At 40.8% G+C, this 16211-nt stretch overlaps 1 protein-coding gene across 1 annotated transcript in view; it reads right to left on the bottom strand.

Moving 5' to 3' along the window:
* LOC101848446 (transient receptor potential cation channel subfamily M member-like 2) overlaps positions 1-16211 on the bottom strand; it is a gene marked incomplete in the record, with an annotated part of 82665 nt that overhangs the window by 45799 nt on the left and 20655 nt on the right. The window contains 8 exon segments of the mRNA XM_013085273.2: positions 138-238; positions 2786-2886; positions 4141-4261; positions 6517-6552; positions 8126-8272; positions 11634-11734; positions 13050-13258; positions 14346-14443. Coding sequence (XP_012940727.1) covers positions 138-238; positions 2786-2886; positions 4141-4261; positions 6517-6552; positions 8126-8272; positions 11634-11734; positions 13050-13258; positions 14346-14443 — 914 coding nt within the window.

Raw genomic sequence — 16211 nt, 5'->3', positions numbered from 1 at the left:
GTGTGTGTGTGTGTGTGTGTGTGTGTGTGTGTGTGTATGTGTGTGTGTGTGTGTGTGTGTGTGTTTGTGTTTGTATCTGTGTGTGTTTGCATGCGCACATTATGTGTTTATGTGTGTGCCTGTGTGTTGCAACTCACCCTGCCCCTCTCTTGAGCTGTCTGCATATCTCGTTGTCTTTTGTTTTGTTCTGCATTTTGTTGAACATCGCCTGAGCAAAAAGGGCAGACGCCATCTGCTCCTTTGGCCAGACATAGTCACACAGAAAAAAATAAATCGCTATCTCATAGAGAATTACAAAGTTCTATCTGACATTTTTGGGCGTTTTGAGTTACTAAGGGGCCCAATGTTCTATATTATTATGCCCTATCAAAATCGTAAGACTATTCAGAGCCGTTATCTAAATATTCAAAGAATTGAATGCATAAAAGCTTGACAAGTTGCGAAACTTAAAACTTTTAACATCAAATTTCTCAAAACTAGGTACTGAGTAGATAGAACTTCCACTAATTTTACGGTAGCGAAACAGAGAAGTGCTCCCAATGGCAGGCTGGGAAAGATCTCTTATCAAAGGGAGTGCTTATTTAGGCCACATATGGCCTAAATAGGGTCCCCCCCCCGGAACATTATTTAGGCCACATATATGCTCAAACTACTTTTTTCACGCAACTGAGTTCGTTCCACTTTCATAATGGTGCACCTTTCTCGTTTTGTACAGTTTTGTCTCAATGTACAACTTATAAATCATAATCATAATGAAAATTGTAAGAACAAAGCACAATACGCAAAATTTTGCTCAATCCCACAGGTTTGAATGAGGGCCAGGTTTTTCCTTCATGGAGGGGCAAAAGCTAGGCTACCATTTGGCACACATTGGTCAAATGAAAAGGTGAAATACTCTGAATGGACTTAAGGGGTCAAATTTGGTGTATAAAAAATGAGTACTCAAACCGAAACAACGTGCCTGAGTCAGTTACACTATCGTTGCTTGTGTGGCACTCTCTCGTACTGTCTCGTAGTAGTAGTACTAGGCAGTTTAGTGAACGTGCCCGCGGCAGGGCGAATCGGCCTCGATACGCCCCGTAGACTTTTGTGATCAGTCACGAAGCCTCGTGTTTTGATGGGTCTAAGCAACTCAGTTTTGTTAATCGCACTGCCACATCCGACAGGCCTACACCTTTTTAAAAGGAAAAGAAAGATAATCAAAATGGTGGTCTTCGCGTGAAAATCGATTCGATAGAACTTGAAATGTATTAACATTTACTTCAGAAAACAAGGTAAGTTGTACTACGCGATGAAAGAAAAACTAGATCTACTGGCTGCGTTATCCTGTATTTATATATAAATTATGAAACTTCAAGACATATTATTATTTTCCAACATCTTTTGACGCCTGAGCTGTATAGGTTGAAGTTTTCGACTTTCCGTAAAAATGCATAGATCTACAAAAGCTGAACCACCGAATCGACCGGAAGGTCAGCGACCTCGGCCCCCCGCTCTCCCCTGCACATTGTGATAACGTTTTGCTTCGGCATCGCATTATTCAACAGAGTGATACGTGCAGCAGTGACAATTGTGATGTACTGACAGACAAAAAAAATCACAGTTTTGTTTTTATGTTACCATATATTTGACTTTTGAACAGTGCAAGTGATAGCTAAATCAAGATCCTCTGTCTAGAATCAGTAGTGGGCCTAGGCTATAAGAAGCAGCCACACAAGCATGCACACACACACACACACACACACACACACACACACACACACACACACACACATACACACACACATACACACACACATACATACACACATTAGCACGTGTGCTTTGGGGTGTGGAAATGAAATATTGTAAAACGAATCGCACAGTTCTAGTTAATTTTAGATTCAGCATCTAACTATATTTTCCAGAGTCAATAATAAAAAATCTCAAAATAACAATCCCTTTTACTTTTATTAGATACAACTCCCCCCACCTATCCCCCCTCCCCCCCCCCTCCTCCCCCCCCCCCCCCCCCCCACTTAATTCTGTTTTGAGCAAACTTACTAGATTCTAGAAGAGAACAGAGATTATAATAAGCATCTGCTCAGTCTATCACTACATAATAATTTAATGTTATTATTTTCTGGATATTTTTGCATTATCGAATTGTGCCATTTTCTTTGATAAGAATAGTATTAGCAGTGGACTTTTTTGACATCGAGTCTCTGACTCAATAATTTTTTTTTTAAATTGTGCTAATCAATGAAAATTGATAATAACTGAGAACAACACTTGTCATAAATAGTGAAGAAAAATGTGTGAAAAAAATAAGATAATGAGGTACAAAACAAACAAGAAAAGAAAAAGTAGATCTTACCATCCTGCATACTCATATTATGACCCTTTTCAGTTGCGAGCACAGTAAAACACAACAACAACAACAACAACTGCACTACTGGCAAAAATCAGGACCTGTCACTTCTCTGGGCTGCGGGCCTACAAAAAATAGAATAGACAAAATATCGGACCCAATCTGTCCATTGTGCAGCGAGGAGCCTCAAGATTTGGAGCATTGACTGCAGAGGTGCCCCGCCACGGAGGCATTTCTTTGGGGAGGATTCAGAGAGGTTGGACTGCCTCACACCCCTACCCAAGAGAGGCGGTGGCCCTGGTGAAGAGCACACTCTTTGGGGCTCCAAACATTTTGAATGGATAGGCTATCACACACACACACAACAACAACAACAACAACAACAACAACAACAACAACAACAACAACAAATATGAAAATGAAAGTTGATCTTACCATCCCCTCTTTCCAGAAAACCTTGGACATATCTGTGTATCCCATGAGCAGAGACCACAGGAACAGAGCAAGAGCCGGCGACTCCATGGGTATATGCGGGTCTGAAAATTTTTTTTTGGGGGGGGGGGGTAATGATGGCAGGGTTTATTACGCCACCATAGATTTTTTGTGGATAACACTTTGGTGTTTTAAAGCACTCGCAACTACAAACGGTCATATGAGCGCGAAGAGCACATCAAACATTTTCTGTTGGTAGGAAAATTTTGAATTTTACCCAGTTGGCAGCCGAAGCCTACTCTTATCGCGATACAACATTCCAGCAGAAAGACAGAGATACTCGAAACAAATTGCTCTTCTCTCAGGAATTTAACTCGGGTCTCCTGTATGTGTCAGCGAAGTGCCTAACCTCTGCACCACAGACGCTGTTTATTTAAACTTAAGTGTATCAACACTAATGCTCTATTTAAGAGGTGGGACGTACGATACGAATTAAATGCCCATGCCTAATAGAACTAAGCCAAAATGGTTGAGAGCCTTAGAGTACGAGAGTATGGATTTAACGCCCTTTATCAACACCACTCGATTATTAAGAGGGGAGAGTTTCGAATTTAACGTCCATCTCCGATAAGGCTGAGCCAAGTGAGTCTTGAAAACTCTACAAAACGATCGCGTTCAAGAACGCCCAGTCGGGGATTCGAACCGCGGGCGTCCGTGCCAAAGTCCACGATAACACAATATTTTGAGGTAAGAGCTCGCCTGTGGACGTTTGGGAGAAATCAAGTTGTCATACAGTATAAGAGAGAGAGAGAGAGAGAGAGGGGGGGGGGAGAGGGGGAAAGAAGAGAGAGAGCGAGGGAGAGGGAGAGGGAGAGGGAGAGGGAGAGAGGGGAAGAGAGAGAGCGAGGGAGAGAGAGAGAGAGAGAGAGAGTGTGTGTGTGTGTGTGTGTGTGTGTGTGTGTGTGTGTGTGTGTGTGTGTGTGTGTGTGTGTCTATGTGTGTGAGTGAGAGTGTATGTGTATTATGTCTTCTTCTTCTTCTTCCTCGTTCTCAAAATATCAGTGTGTATTTGAGTGTGTGTGTGTGTATGCGTCTGTATGTGAGTGTTTATGTGTGTATGTGTATGTGCGAGTGTGTGTGTGCGTGTATTATATAATGTGTGTGAGAGAGTCCGTTTGAGTGCAAGTGTATGTGTGAAGTGTGTGTGTGTGCAAGTGTCTGTGTGTGTGTGTGTGTGTGTGTGCGTGCGTGTGTGTGTGTATGTGTGTGCGTGTGTGTGTGTGTGTGTGTGTGTGTGTGTGTGTGCCTGTATGATGTACGTATGTGAAGGTGGGTGTATGGTTGATGAGGCCACTTGCCTGAGCTGTCACTGTAGAGCGGGGTCCAGTTGAAGGTAGGTAACATGAGGTCGCTGACCACATCGTCAACGCACTTCAGCTCAAACTTCTTGGGCTGTCCAGTGGACTCATCAGGTAGGCCCTTGCAACACAATAAGGTCAAATAAGTGCCGAAGATTAGAGGTGTTACAAGAAAGTAACGTACACAAAAAGGAGAGGAGATCAAGACGGTAGATGTTTGATAGGAAAGAAAAAGCAAAAAAAAACACACCACAGCACCCGCCAACTAATCACAAGCGGCGTGGTGAAACCAGGCACTCGTCAAAATAAAGGAGTAAAAGAAACCAAGAATCTTCCTCCCGTTAGTTTATTTTTATACCTTTTTTTTAACACATGACAGCCCTCAACTCAAAAGATGCATTAATTCCCTGAGTAGAAAAGAAAAGGTCATGATCTTTCGCCTGTGAACACAACACATCCCACTAAATTCCTACCTTTATAGGATCCGCAAGGATACCCCACCCGACTGCCCGTTGTGCGACTGCCAGGATGAAACAGTACCCCACCACCTGCTCCTCTTTAACTGCCCTGCACTTTGAGACCTGCGTAGCACCTACCTACCTGCCTCCCCAGACATAGAAATTACTCTATACAGCGACAAAGCACAACTGATTAAATTGATAATTCTTTGCCACATCGACAGACCGAAGGGCTAGAACCCAAATGGCCACTGGATCGGAAAAGAAAAGTAAGTAAAGTATGCATTTTTTTCTGGTGAGTTGGGCAGGGTGGGGGGTGAGGGTAACACCTTTTATGTCCATAATTATGCACATTTCTGGGAGGATCTTAGAAGTAAACGTTGAACAAAAGCACCCAAAAGCTTTGTACATTTTTCAGTTTGTAAGGCCATTAAATTGAAGCTTTGGAAGTCGCCAAACGTTGGCAGCCATTATCTGGCATATTTTATCTCACACCAGTCGACCCCCATATCTTTCAATCAATGATATATTGGCTTCTGTTCAAGACAGATGAGTATTTTTGAAAATCAAAAGCAAGACCTATTTCCATTTTTTAAAATGTTATCAATAACACCTACTACCCAATAACTGACAAGCACCTAGATCCATCCGCCCACCATTTCAAACAAACTGCTACTATTAACAAACTATTACTACAGTACATACAGAGAAAAAACTACTCCATACAAACAAACTACTTCACCAGTACACAAACAATTTACTACACCAGTACACAAACAATTTACTACACCAGTACACAAACAATTTACTACACCAGTACACAAACAATTTACTACACCAGTACACAAACAATTTACTACACCAGTACAGAAACAATTTACTACACCAGAACAGAAACAGTTTACTACACCAGAACAGAAACAGTGTACTACACCAGAACAGAAACAGTTTACTACACCAGTACAGAAACAATTTACTACACCAGTACAGAAACAGTTTACTACACCAGAACAGAAACAATTTACTACACCAGTACACAAACAATTTACTACACCAGAACAGAAACAATTTACTACACCAGTACACAAACAATTTACTACACCAGTACACAAACAATTTACTACACCAGTACACAAACAATTTACTACACCAGTACACAAACAATTTACTACACCAGTACACAAACAATCTACACATAAACAAAGTAGGCTACATCAGTACACAAACAAATAACTACTTTACACAAACTATTACTACAGTACACACAAACAAATTGCTACACCAGTAAACAAACAAACTACTTTTTCACACAATCAAAGTACGACACCAGTACACAAACAATTTACTACACCAATACACAAACTACACACAAACAAACTACACCAGTACACAAACAATTTACTACACCAATACACAAACTACACCAATACACAAACTACACCCAAACAAACTACACCAGTACACAAACAAACAACACACAAACAAACTACACACAAACTACATCTGCACAAAAAACAACTACTCCAGTACACAAACAAACTACTACACCACACAAACAAATAACTACACCACATAAACTAACTACTTCTCCAGTACATAAACAAACTACACACAAACAAGCTACGCACAAACGAACAACTACATCAGTACACAAACAAACAACACACAAACAAACTACAAACAAACTACACACAAACAAACAAATACACCAGTACACAAACAAACTACTACACCAGTACACAAACAAACAACACACAAACTAACTACACACAAACAAACAATACACAAACAAATTACACACAAACAAAAAACTGCTCCAGTACACAAACAAAGACTCCAGCACCACGCCAGCTCACGAACAAACAAACAAACAAACAAACAAGCAACCAAACTTCTCCTGCACACAAAAATCACTCACATATTTCTTTCGGTACAGGAAAAAGCGGTTGTGGATCTGAAATGAAAGGGAAACATAGACACTTTTAAGATAGCGCATGTGCGACATGGTAGTGAAATCAGGCGCTCGTCAAAACAATCCAACGAAGAAATTGACTCCTTTTCACTCGTTGAACTATTTTAATCGACTTTGATTATTTCTAGGCCTAGCATTCTTTACGTCAACTTGAAAACAGATCTCGGAGTGTCAAGTTTACTGAAAAGACGTTGATCAAAGACACAAAACTATGTAAATTGGCAGTTTCCAAGGCTCTTAAATTATCTCAAATGTGCCGATGGGTGAGGTGTAAAAACACCTACATTAAAAAAAGAAAATAAAACCCCACAATCAACATCATCCTCATCATCATCATCATCATCATTGTAGACTGCAAAGAGACAAAAAAACAAAACCGGTGGAGACTTGTAAGATTTTCAAAAAATTAATACGTTCCACATTTTGCCATCTTACTGTTTCGTCAGGAGCATTAAAAAACAATATTAATGACAAGACTAGACCCACACAATGGAAACTAAAGTGCGTACACGTACGTCGAAGTCGCAATGCTCAATGGTACTGGCGAGTATAATATATCGGAAAGGCCAAAGAAAAGGGAAAGCTATAGTAAGAAGTAGTATGAATATAATATGTTTATTCATATACCATCATCATCATCATCATCATCATCATCATCATCATCATCATCATCATCATCATCATCATCATCACAGACCAAACAATTCCCCTTCATCTTGAATCATAACAACTTGTTACATATTGGCACATATTATGTAACTTACAAACATAGGGACCACCATTTTTTTAAAATGAAAAATTAATTAACCCACCCCACCCCTGTGGATATGAGGCGTAATTGGTCGCTTTAAAGCACAAAGGGGCTGTTCCGAAAAATACTGTTTTTTTAGAAAATCGATGGTAAAGTTTTTGACCCTTGTTCAGTTTCTTTTAAAGACAAGGAGAGTTTTCTATATTATAACCAAACAATAAATATACACACTACTGAAAGCAAACTTCTCCTATAGGTAGGGCAAGGCCACTTTTGGTGAAGGTCAAGATTTCTGGAAACCCCCAAAATCTGGGTTAGCCCGCTTGTACTTCAAAGTGACCAATTGGGAGGCATTGTGGTGAAATCGGGTGCTCGTCAAAAGAATGAAATAATAGAAGAAATTAGCAATTTTCCACCATTTTGGAAATTTCAATCGTAATTTTGTTGGGGTCTTTTTGTTGTTATTTTTTTTTTTTTTTTTTTTTTTTTGCTCAACACCTTTAATGTCCATATAAAACACATTTCTGTGTGAATAGGAACAAAATATGTCATTTTTAAGTTTTCAACAACTCTCAAGCTATTGAAGTTACCTAGCTTTGGTGGCCGTTTTCTCTGTAATTTTACCTCTGAAACCTGGTGACCCCCACCTGCTTTGACCTCAAATATCTCGACTTCTATTCAAGATAGACGAGTATTTATTTCTTGAAAGTACCGCAAATGAACAAGCTTTTAGATGATACCAATAATGCCACATGACCAAAAATTGGCGAGTGCCTGATTCTACCACGTCGTGACACTATTTACCTTGTCCTGATAGAGCTTTGTAAGCTTGTCCCGTGTGAGCAGCTCGTTAAGATCCACCCGGAAGGAGAGGAACAGCTCCACAAACTGCACTCTGTTGCTGGCGATAGCGTCCAGCATGAGACGACCAAGGGTGCAGGAGGTCAGTGACTGGGGTCATGGGAAAGCGAACGGTATAGGATTAAGATAAAATAAGATAAGATAAGATAATATGAGATGAGATGAGATAAGATAGCATAAGATAAGATAAAACAAGATTAGATAAGACAGGTTAAAATAAGATAAGATACGATAAGATAAAATAAGATAGGATAAGATAAGATGAGATAAGATGAGAAAAGACAATACTTTATTATCCCAGAGGGAAAGGTTTCTTGGCTTTACAGGACCATAAAAACACATGCAGATATACATTTAAAAAAAATTAAATTATACATTACTTTCTTTAAAATTCAATAGATAAAAAGAGAAGTAAAGCTGACAAAATGTTCACATCACATCAGATGCATAATTCAACCACATGCAGGAATTAATTACAATAAGACCTTTAGCGGTTAGGCTCTCGAACTCGCAACCGTAAGGCGTGGGTTCAAATCCCGTCAAGCGCCCAATATTGCGTCTTTGGGAAAGGCACTTTACATGGATTTTCCTCACTTCACCAAGGTGGGAAAGGGTACCCAGCTATAGACAGGGAAAGATCTTGGCATCTTGTTAGTGTTTGAGCGCTTAATCAGCTGCTTGCACTTTATGCTTTCCGGGAAACCGAGAAAGTTTTTGAGTGTTTTGTGGTCTGCTGGGGAAATAAAATACAGTGTAAAGCGCATAGAGCTTGCTGTTGGGCTCGGGTATGCGCTATACAAATGCAATTTATTATTTATTATTATTATATCGGTTTAACGCCCCTATCAACACTACTGGGTTGTGTAAGAGGCGGTACCTTTTGAGTTTTAACGTCCTTCTCCGAAAGGACCGAACCAAATTGGAAATTTGGGTAAAGTGCCTTTCCCAAGGACACAACATCAGACTGAACTTAGGCTCGAACCTCCGAACTCGCAATCTCACTAGTATGTGTCTAGTAGCCTAACCACTAGGCTACCGACGCCACCCAAAACACTGCAGATGAAGTAAACACTTGAAGAATTATATTTGTCGGCTTTGTACTGTGCTCACCATTTCAGAACTTCACGGTGACCATAAAGATGGTTCCAATAGGGAACGGGATAGAGGGTGCCCACGTCCCTCGTGACTCATTGGAGCAGATGAAGATAGGACTAACGCTAACATTACTTTAACATAATCCCACATCATCTCTCATCGCCACCATTATTTCTAAAATCACCACTGCTCTCAGATCAATGACTTACATCTATAATCCTGGAATCTCTATCTGTGGTAACAATTACTTGTTATATTAAGTATGAACGTAATACACTATTGGACACTAACATACACACATTTTTCTACTTATCAGATGGCGTATAGCTCACATAAATGGGCATGGGATAATATATATATATATATATATATATATATATATATATATATATATATATATATATATATATATATATATATATATGTCGGCTTTGTGATTTGTCCGCTAACCCACGGAATATGTGCCACGACACAGGGGAATCAGGTGCTCGTCAATTTTGAGGCATAACGAATTATTAGTATTGTTTTAATAGCTTATCTATTTGTCTTAATTTTGATTTTTTTTTAGCAACCCATCTATGTTGAAAAGACGTCCAGATATTTTCCACTGAAAGTTGGGGACACCTGGTATCAGTGGTGAAATTCCCTAGAAAATAGCTGGCAGAATTAATGACTCACAAAGCATCTGTGTCTTTTAAAACTTCAAACGTATACTTTTGTGCCTTTGATTAATGTTTATAATATGTACAATCCACCTAAAGATATGTTTTTTAAATCGCGTAAAAGGTGTTGAGTCCCAGAAGTAGAAAAAACAATTGATAAAAATCGCCAAACAGGCGGAAAATGTCGGTTTCTTCGATTTCATTATTTTGCCAGATGTCTGATTTCACCACGGCGCCACCGTGAGTTTTGAGACACAGCTGTAGAGACAGGTTTTTTTTTAATGCATTACTTGGAATTACATCTTGGTGTGCAGTACAGAAATGTTGGCCTCTTAAAGGTGGTAAAAGCAGATGGACTAGTACTGCTCCAGACTGTACCAAAGTACGAGGAAGGCGTGGGGGAAACATTATGTGGCGGGAACTTGGGTAAAGGGTTAAGGCGGTTACACATATACGTTCCAAACTGCTGGTTCTGAGTGGAAAAGCAAACCTGGAGGCAGAACCGCAGATGTGAATGAAAAACTGATAGTAAAAAGTTTAACCGGGAGGCCGAACTGACGGTTTCAACAGGTTTGGATTTTCTGACTACAGTTCAGCACGTTCCGTTGACGACAGTAGGAGCAGGCATTAGAAGTGCCGAGTACTCGTTTCTCGCGATAAATGCCCTTCCTGTCACTGTCTGGCCACTAAACTACTGGCCGGTACCGAGAAGTGATACCGCTCGTTGGCATGACACAGCGAGTAACGAGAGTGAAAGGCATCCAAGGAAAGAGCAGCACAGCCAGTGAGGAATGACACGCAGACAGTGTTACCCATCACCGTGCCATCCTGTGTCTGAAACTGAAAGGGAGGGGAGAGGGTGGCGAGGCGAGTGGGGCTCAGGGCTCAGGCCAAGGCCAAGGACCTTACTGTACAACCTCCGGGGCCTAGGCCTGGGTCTCCCTACCTTCCTTCACCGCTTGCGCCTGTGCAACAGGGCTAGCCTAGTTTAGATCCACTCTTCCAACGGCGCGAGAAGAGAAATCCCGGCCACAGCCGGACTTCTCGCTAAGCAAACTGCTCGTCCAACGGCGCAAGAAGAGAAATAGGTCATGAGACGAGAAGCACTTTTCGGGACCAGTACCGGTCCCGGCGAGAAATAGGTCAGCTTCTCGGTCTTCTCGCTCGAGAAGAAAAGAGTGCTTCCCGCCCGTCTCTATAGCCTTTGAGTGACGTCACAGGCTAAACTGGCTAATCTTGTCACTCCCAATATCTTCAAAATGATTTACCGCACATAAAATCTGATTACATTTTCTAAATGAGCCACCCAATTTTAAGGCAAGGTACGAGCAGAATTTGTGCTTTTTCAATAATTAAAGAGATTTTTTTAAATTCCCACATAATAATTCATTCACTGAGGGGGTTCAGTACAGGTTTGGACTCTGTGTCACAATGTGCAGTAAAGAACACACTTTCTCTTTTTCTTTTTCTTCACATAAGCTGCAAGCAAATCGTCATTGTCAGTACACTCCACCATTTTATAATTTGACTTGGGCTGCGGTTAAACCGCTCGTGATGTGGATGACGCGCCGACCCGTCGATGGCGGTTTTGCGCGGCGGTTTCAACGCCAGTTCCCACTCTAGTTAAAACCGCCAGGTTGGAACGCTCATGTGTAGCGGCCTTTAGAGATCATCATTTCATAAAGCAATCTTACCCCTGTTCTCATTGCTTCATCAGTTAGGATCTTTTCTCTGGCGACATCAGGTCTGTTCCACTTCATGGCTAGTTTAAGCTGCTTTTCTAAGTTGTTGAAATCTGTTAGAGGTAATCAAACAATCAATCAATCAGCTTACCAATCAATATTTAATTAATCATTCTGTTAATCAAGAGACAAACAATCATTTCACAAATCAATTAACTAACAACAAGTAATCACACGCTCAATAATAACGACAATATGTCATAAAATACACAGTGCATAAGAATAATGCGGTATTAGTCACACACAAACCAACGTATATTGAGAGCACTTTGTTGTTTGGGAGGGTCAGATGGAGTCTCTTTTAATTTCAAAGAGAAGTGGAGAAAGGATGCTTCCCTGAGGCACACATTCCTCCTGCTGGTGAGGATAGGAGAGAGAACAGATCCAACACGAACCTGTAAGAAACGGTTTTATTTCTTAAATTGCCAAGAAAGGCAGTAGGGTGACCGCGTAGGTCGAGAACGTGCAGGTCTTGAAGAATTCCACACTTCAAGGCTGTGCTGAAAGCTTTTACGGGGTCGAAACAAATGGTGATCATGTAGCCTTCTTCGACAAATCACTACCATATATTTATAAAGCTCTATAATAATATGCTCAGTATCTAAGTTTTGACAAATTTGACGTAAAAACATGTCAGATTTTTTCCAATGCAGTTCTTTGAATATCTTGATAACGACTTCAAATAATCTCACAATTTTGATAGAGCAGAGAGACCATATTATTATTTGGTTTCTGACATCATGGTCTTGGTAACTCAAAATGGCCAAAAATGTCAGACAGAATTTTGTCATTCTAGGTACTGGTTATCGAAATGTCTCGCTTATTGGTATAGGTCTCTTGGTGAACCAGATGACCCAGAGTGGATCGAGTTTTCCAGAATCCGCACTCGACACTGCTCAGTGAACTCGTTGTCTGAACAAACCACATGACATCACCATCATGATTAGATCAGATAACTGCAAGAGTTTCGATTTTGCTTCTTTTTGGGAGGGGCGAAGTGTATTCTACAGAGCAAGTTTCATATTATGTTGGTTAAAAATGTATATTCAAATAGACAACCAAAAGGGGGAGGGGGGGGGGAGGGTAAACAGTATGAAAATCAGATAACTTCAAGCCGTCCTTTTTAATAATTCAGATTTTTCCTTCTCCTGAAAAATGTACCAGATGTCACTTAACTGATCTTTTCAAGTTACGATGAGCCGTTTGCTGATTTTTTTCCCTCCAAGTTAACACAGCCAGCTATTGAAGGCGATTGGCCTCTAAAAAAATGGATGGAAAATATGTGTAGTCTCTTCCTGATTTGAGAACAGGAATGACTGTGATATTCATTGTATTTAGTTATTTATTGTATAACGTCCAAAGGCGTACCTTGCAGTATGGAATTCAAGATGGCGAGGTCGATGTCAGTGGACGAGTTGACGTCATCCATCTCAAAGACGGAGATGTTGGGGTAGTAGTAGCAGACTGACCTCACCTGGCGCTGGAACTTGGCCAGGTTTTCGGACGGAAGTTCGGCCCTGTTGAGCAGCATGTGGGTGATCTGGGACTCGGTCACTTTGTCCAGGCGCGCCACCCGTCTGAAACGGTGGAGTTCTATCAGTTCGCTACCTCAGAAAGTTCTATCTGCACCGTGCCTAGTTTTTAGAAATTTGACGTCAAAGACTTTGAGTTTCACATCATGTCAAGCTTTTCGAATGCACTTCTTTGAAAATCTTGATAATGACTGCAAAAAGTAAAAGTGGCAGACCAACTGGAAGTTACAGAGGCACAATTATGGATGAGACAATCACACAGGGCCTGGAAGTACCGAGATTTTAGAAAGTGACCAGGGACAGGCAAGCGATGCGTCGACTGCTCTCCGCTTAATGTGTATGACGGCATAAGGAGAGAGTACGTAAGAGAAATCAATTTCAATTTCTGAATGGGGATTATCGAGGATCTCGATCTTTCTGCTGGAATGTTGTATCCCTCTAAGCACAGGCTGACCCTGACAGTCAGGGGAGGAAGCTCGCTTCCTTAATGACCTAAATTGTTTCTATGTGATCGTATAAACACTTACATTGAAAAGGATTTTCTTTAACAAATCAATTAATTAAAAACAAGTTGGCATTATTTCATAGCGTTCACGTCTTTGCTTGTCATTTCAAGTTTCAGTAAAGGAAAACAGCTGCAAAATATGTATGAAGAACGAATTATGCTCCTTTTAAGTGCACGAAAACAGCACATCTTCAAGCATTGTCGAAAGACCAGAATGCACGACCTAGTGGGGTTATAATAATAATTTCATTAATTGCATTTATATAGCGTACACCACTGCTCTACAGCAGGCTCTATGTGCTTTGCAACCATTATTACCCCAGCAGACCCTCCGAGAACATTCAGAAACACTCTCGACTTCCCGGGAAGCATACAGTGAAAGCAGCAGATTCCACTCGCTCAAACACTATCAAACTGACAAGATCTTTTACAAGCTATAGCTGGTACCCATTTCTATCTAGAAGTGAGGAAAACTTTAAAAAACTCGAGTCCTAACTATATAACCACTAGGCCACCAACGCCAATCCATAGGTAATGCTTCATTCCTTGAAAAGGCGATTTATTGTTATTTGTAGATTGCGCGGTTCCTACAACGTACCCCCCACACACACGCGCGCACGCCATTACCTTCTCTCTTTGTCGCCCTTCTGGTTGTACACTGTCTCTTCTTCATACTTCAATTTCTGGTAAGCAAAAGCCAGCACGTCAGCCACTCGTCCCGAGCCCTAGCAACAAAACGCGACATGAAACTTCAGGTGATATGGGGCAGGGAGGGGGCAGAAGGATTGGGGGGGGGGGGGAGGGGAAAGGGGATGGTGGGAGGTGGAAGAAGGGGACGGTGTGGTGGAGGGGGGGTGGGAAGGGAAAGTAATGGAGTGGCGGGGGAAGGGTTGGGGGGTGAGGGGAATACTTCCTTTCTATTTTTTTCTGTCCTCATATAGCATGAGGTGTCGAGGGGAGATGCAATTGTCGGAAGTGGGCCATGTGTGTTTCCGTTTGGATCGTCATGTTGTTCTTTTTGGAGGGTCTCTTTGACTCCATCGATCCATCTTTTTCTTGGTCCTCCTTTTGCTTTGAAGCCATTGAATTTCATGTAGTAGACCTTGGAGGAAGGCCATGTTGTGGCCCTATTCTCATGGCATGTCCAAACCACCCTATTTGTTGTTTCTCGATGTGCATATTGTATTTCATTCTCACTTTGATGCGCACGTGATGCCTTTGTTTCTTTGTTTGCCTATTGTAATGTTTAATATTTCTCTACCAGACCTGTAATGGTGACATTGCAGGTTCAGAAGTTCGAGCCTCAGCTCGGTCCGAGGTTGTGTCCTAGGAAAAGTCACTTTACACGAACTTCCTATTTGATTCGGTTTCTTTCGGAGATGGACATGAAATTCAGAGGTACCGCCTCTGAAATAGCCTAATAGTGTTGATAAGAGCTTTATACCTACACCATTTCACCATTTTCAGCATAAGGGGGTAACCTTTCTGCGCTTCCGAGTGCGCTGCTAGCTCGGCTGTGGTGTCATACAGGGCTCTAGTGTGGGGGGCTGCCCATAACTAGTTTGTCACAATTTCATCTAATTATTTGAGTATTGATGACAGTCATAATCACAGCACTTTAACACTGTAGTTGAAACTTCAGGTTTTTTTATTCTCCACCTTCAAATTGGTGGTGTAGAAATAGTCCCTCTAAAATGTAATTTTTTTTTCTTTTTGTATGCAAATCAAAGAAAATTACTCTGTAAAATTTCAGCAATGAATGCTCATTCGTTAAAAGCAATTGAAAAATAAAATTCAATCAATAATTCATTTACGTGTCGACTTGACGAGTTCAGACACTCCGACTCTTAAGGGGGATGGGGTGGGGTGGGGGGGGGCTGCTGCTGAAAGCTATATCGCTTATTAGAGGTCAAATGTTACCAATTTTCACACATATAACAAGCATAGTAAGGAGTCTTAAAATCCGCAATCAAATTTGATAAATGAGTTTCGTTTCCATGGATACAGTGGCTATATTGGATTTTGTTGATACGTCTTACGTAATTAATATCGAACTTATTTTTTCATTGAAATAAATCGTTTGTTTTTTGCCTTCATCTTAGCAAACAATAGATCTACAAGTTTGAGTGATGAATTTTTCCTACACATACTAGAAACATTTTTATGAATTTATTCCTGAAGTAGTATTCACGTTTGCAAAAAATCAATGAAAATCTACACTCCAAACATCACCCACTAAAAGCTATTCCATAAATCAAAAATATTCATTAACCAAAATTTTAGTATTACGTCTTTTCTTCGTTTCGTGAAAATTTCATGAAGATTGGATGAAAAATAGTGGAGCTATTTAATAAACCACGTTTCGAAAAAACGGGCGATAAAGAAAAATAAAAGATTGACTGTGCGAGGAAACTGTGGTGACCAACATGGCTGGCGGCTGGTATGGGAAGAAATAAGGCCTTATGGGGTTCTAATGCGATGAAAGAGCAACGC

Source organism: Aplysia californica, unplaced genomic scaffold (assembly GCF_000002075.1).
Source record: "Aplysia californica isolate F4 #8 unplaced genomic scaffold, AplCal3.0 scaffold00361, whole genome shotgun sequence".
Classification (NCBI taxonomy): domain Eukaryota; kingdom Metazoa; phylum Mollusca; class Gastropoda; order Aplysiida; family Aplysiidae; genus Aplysia; species Aplysia californica.
Note: the sequence above shows the minus strand (reverse complement) of the source record. Positions and strands in the feature narration are given on the sequence as shown.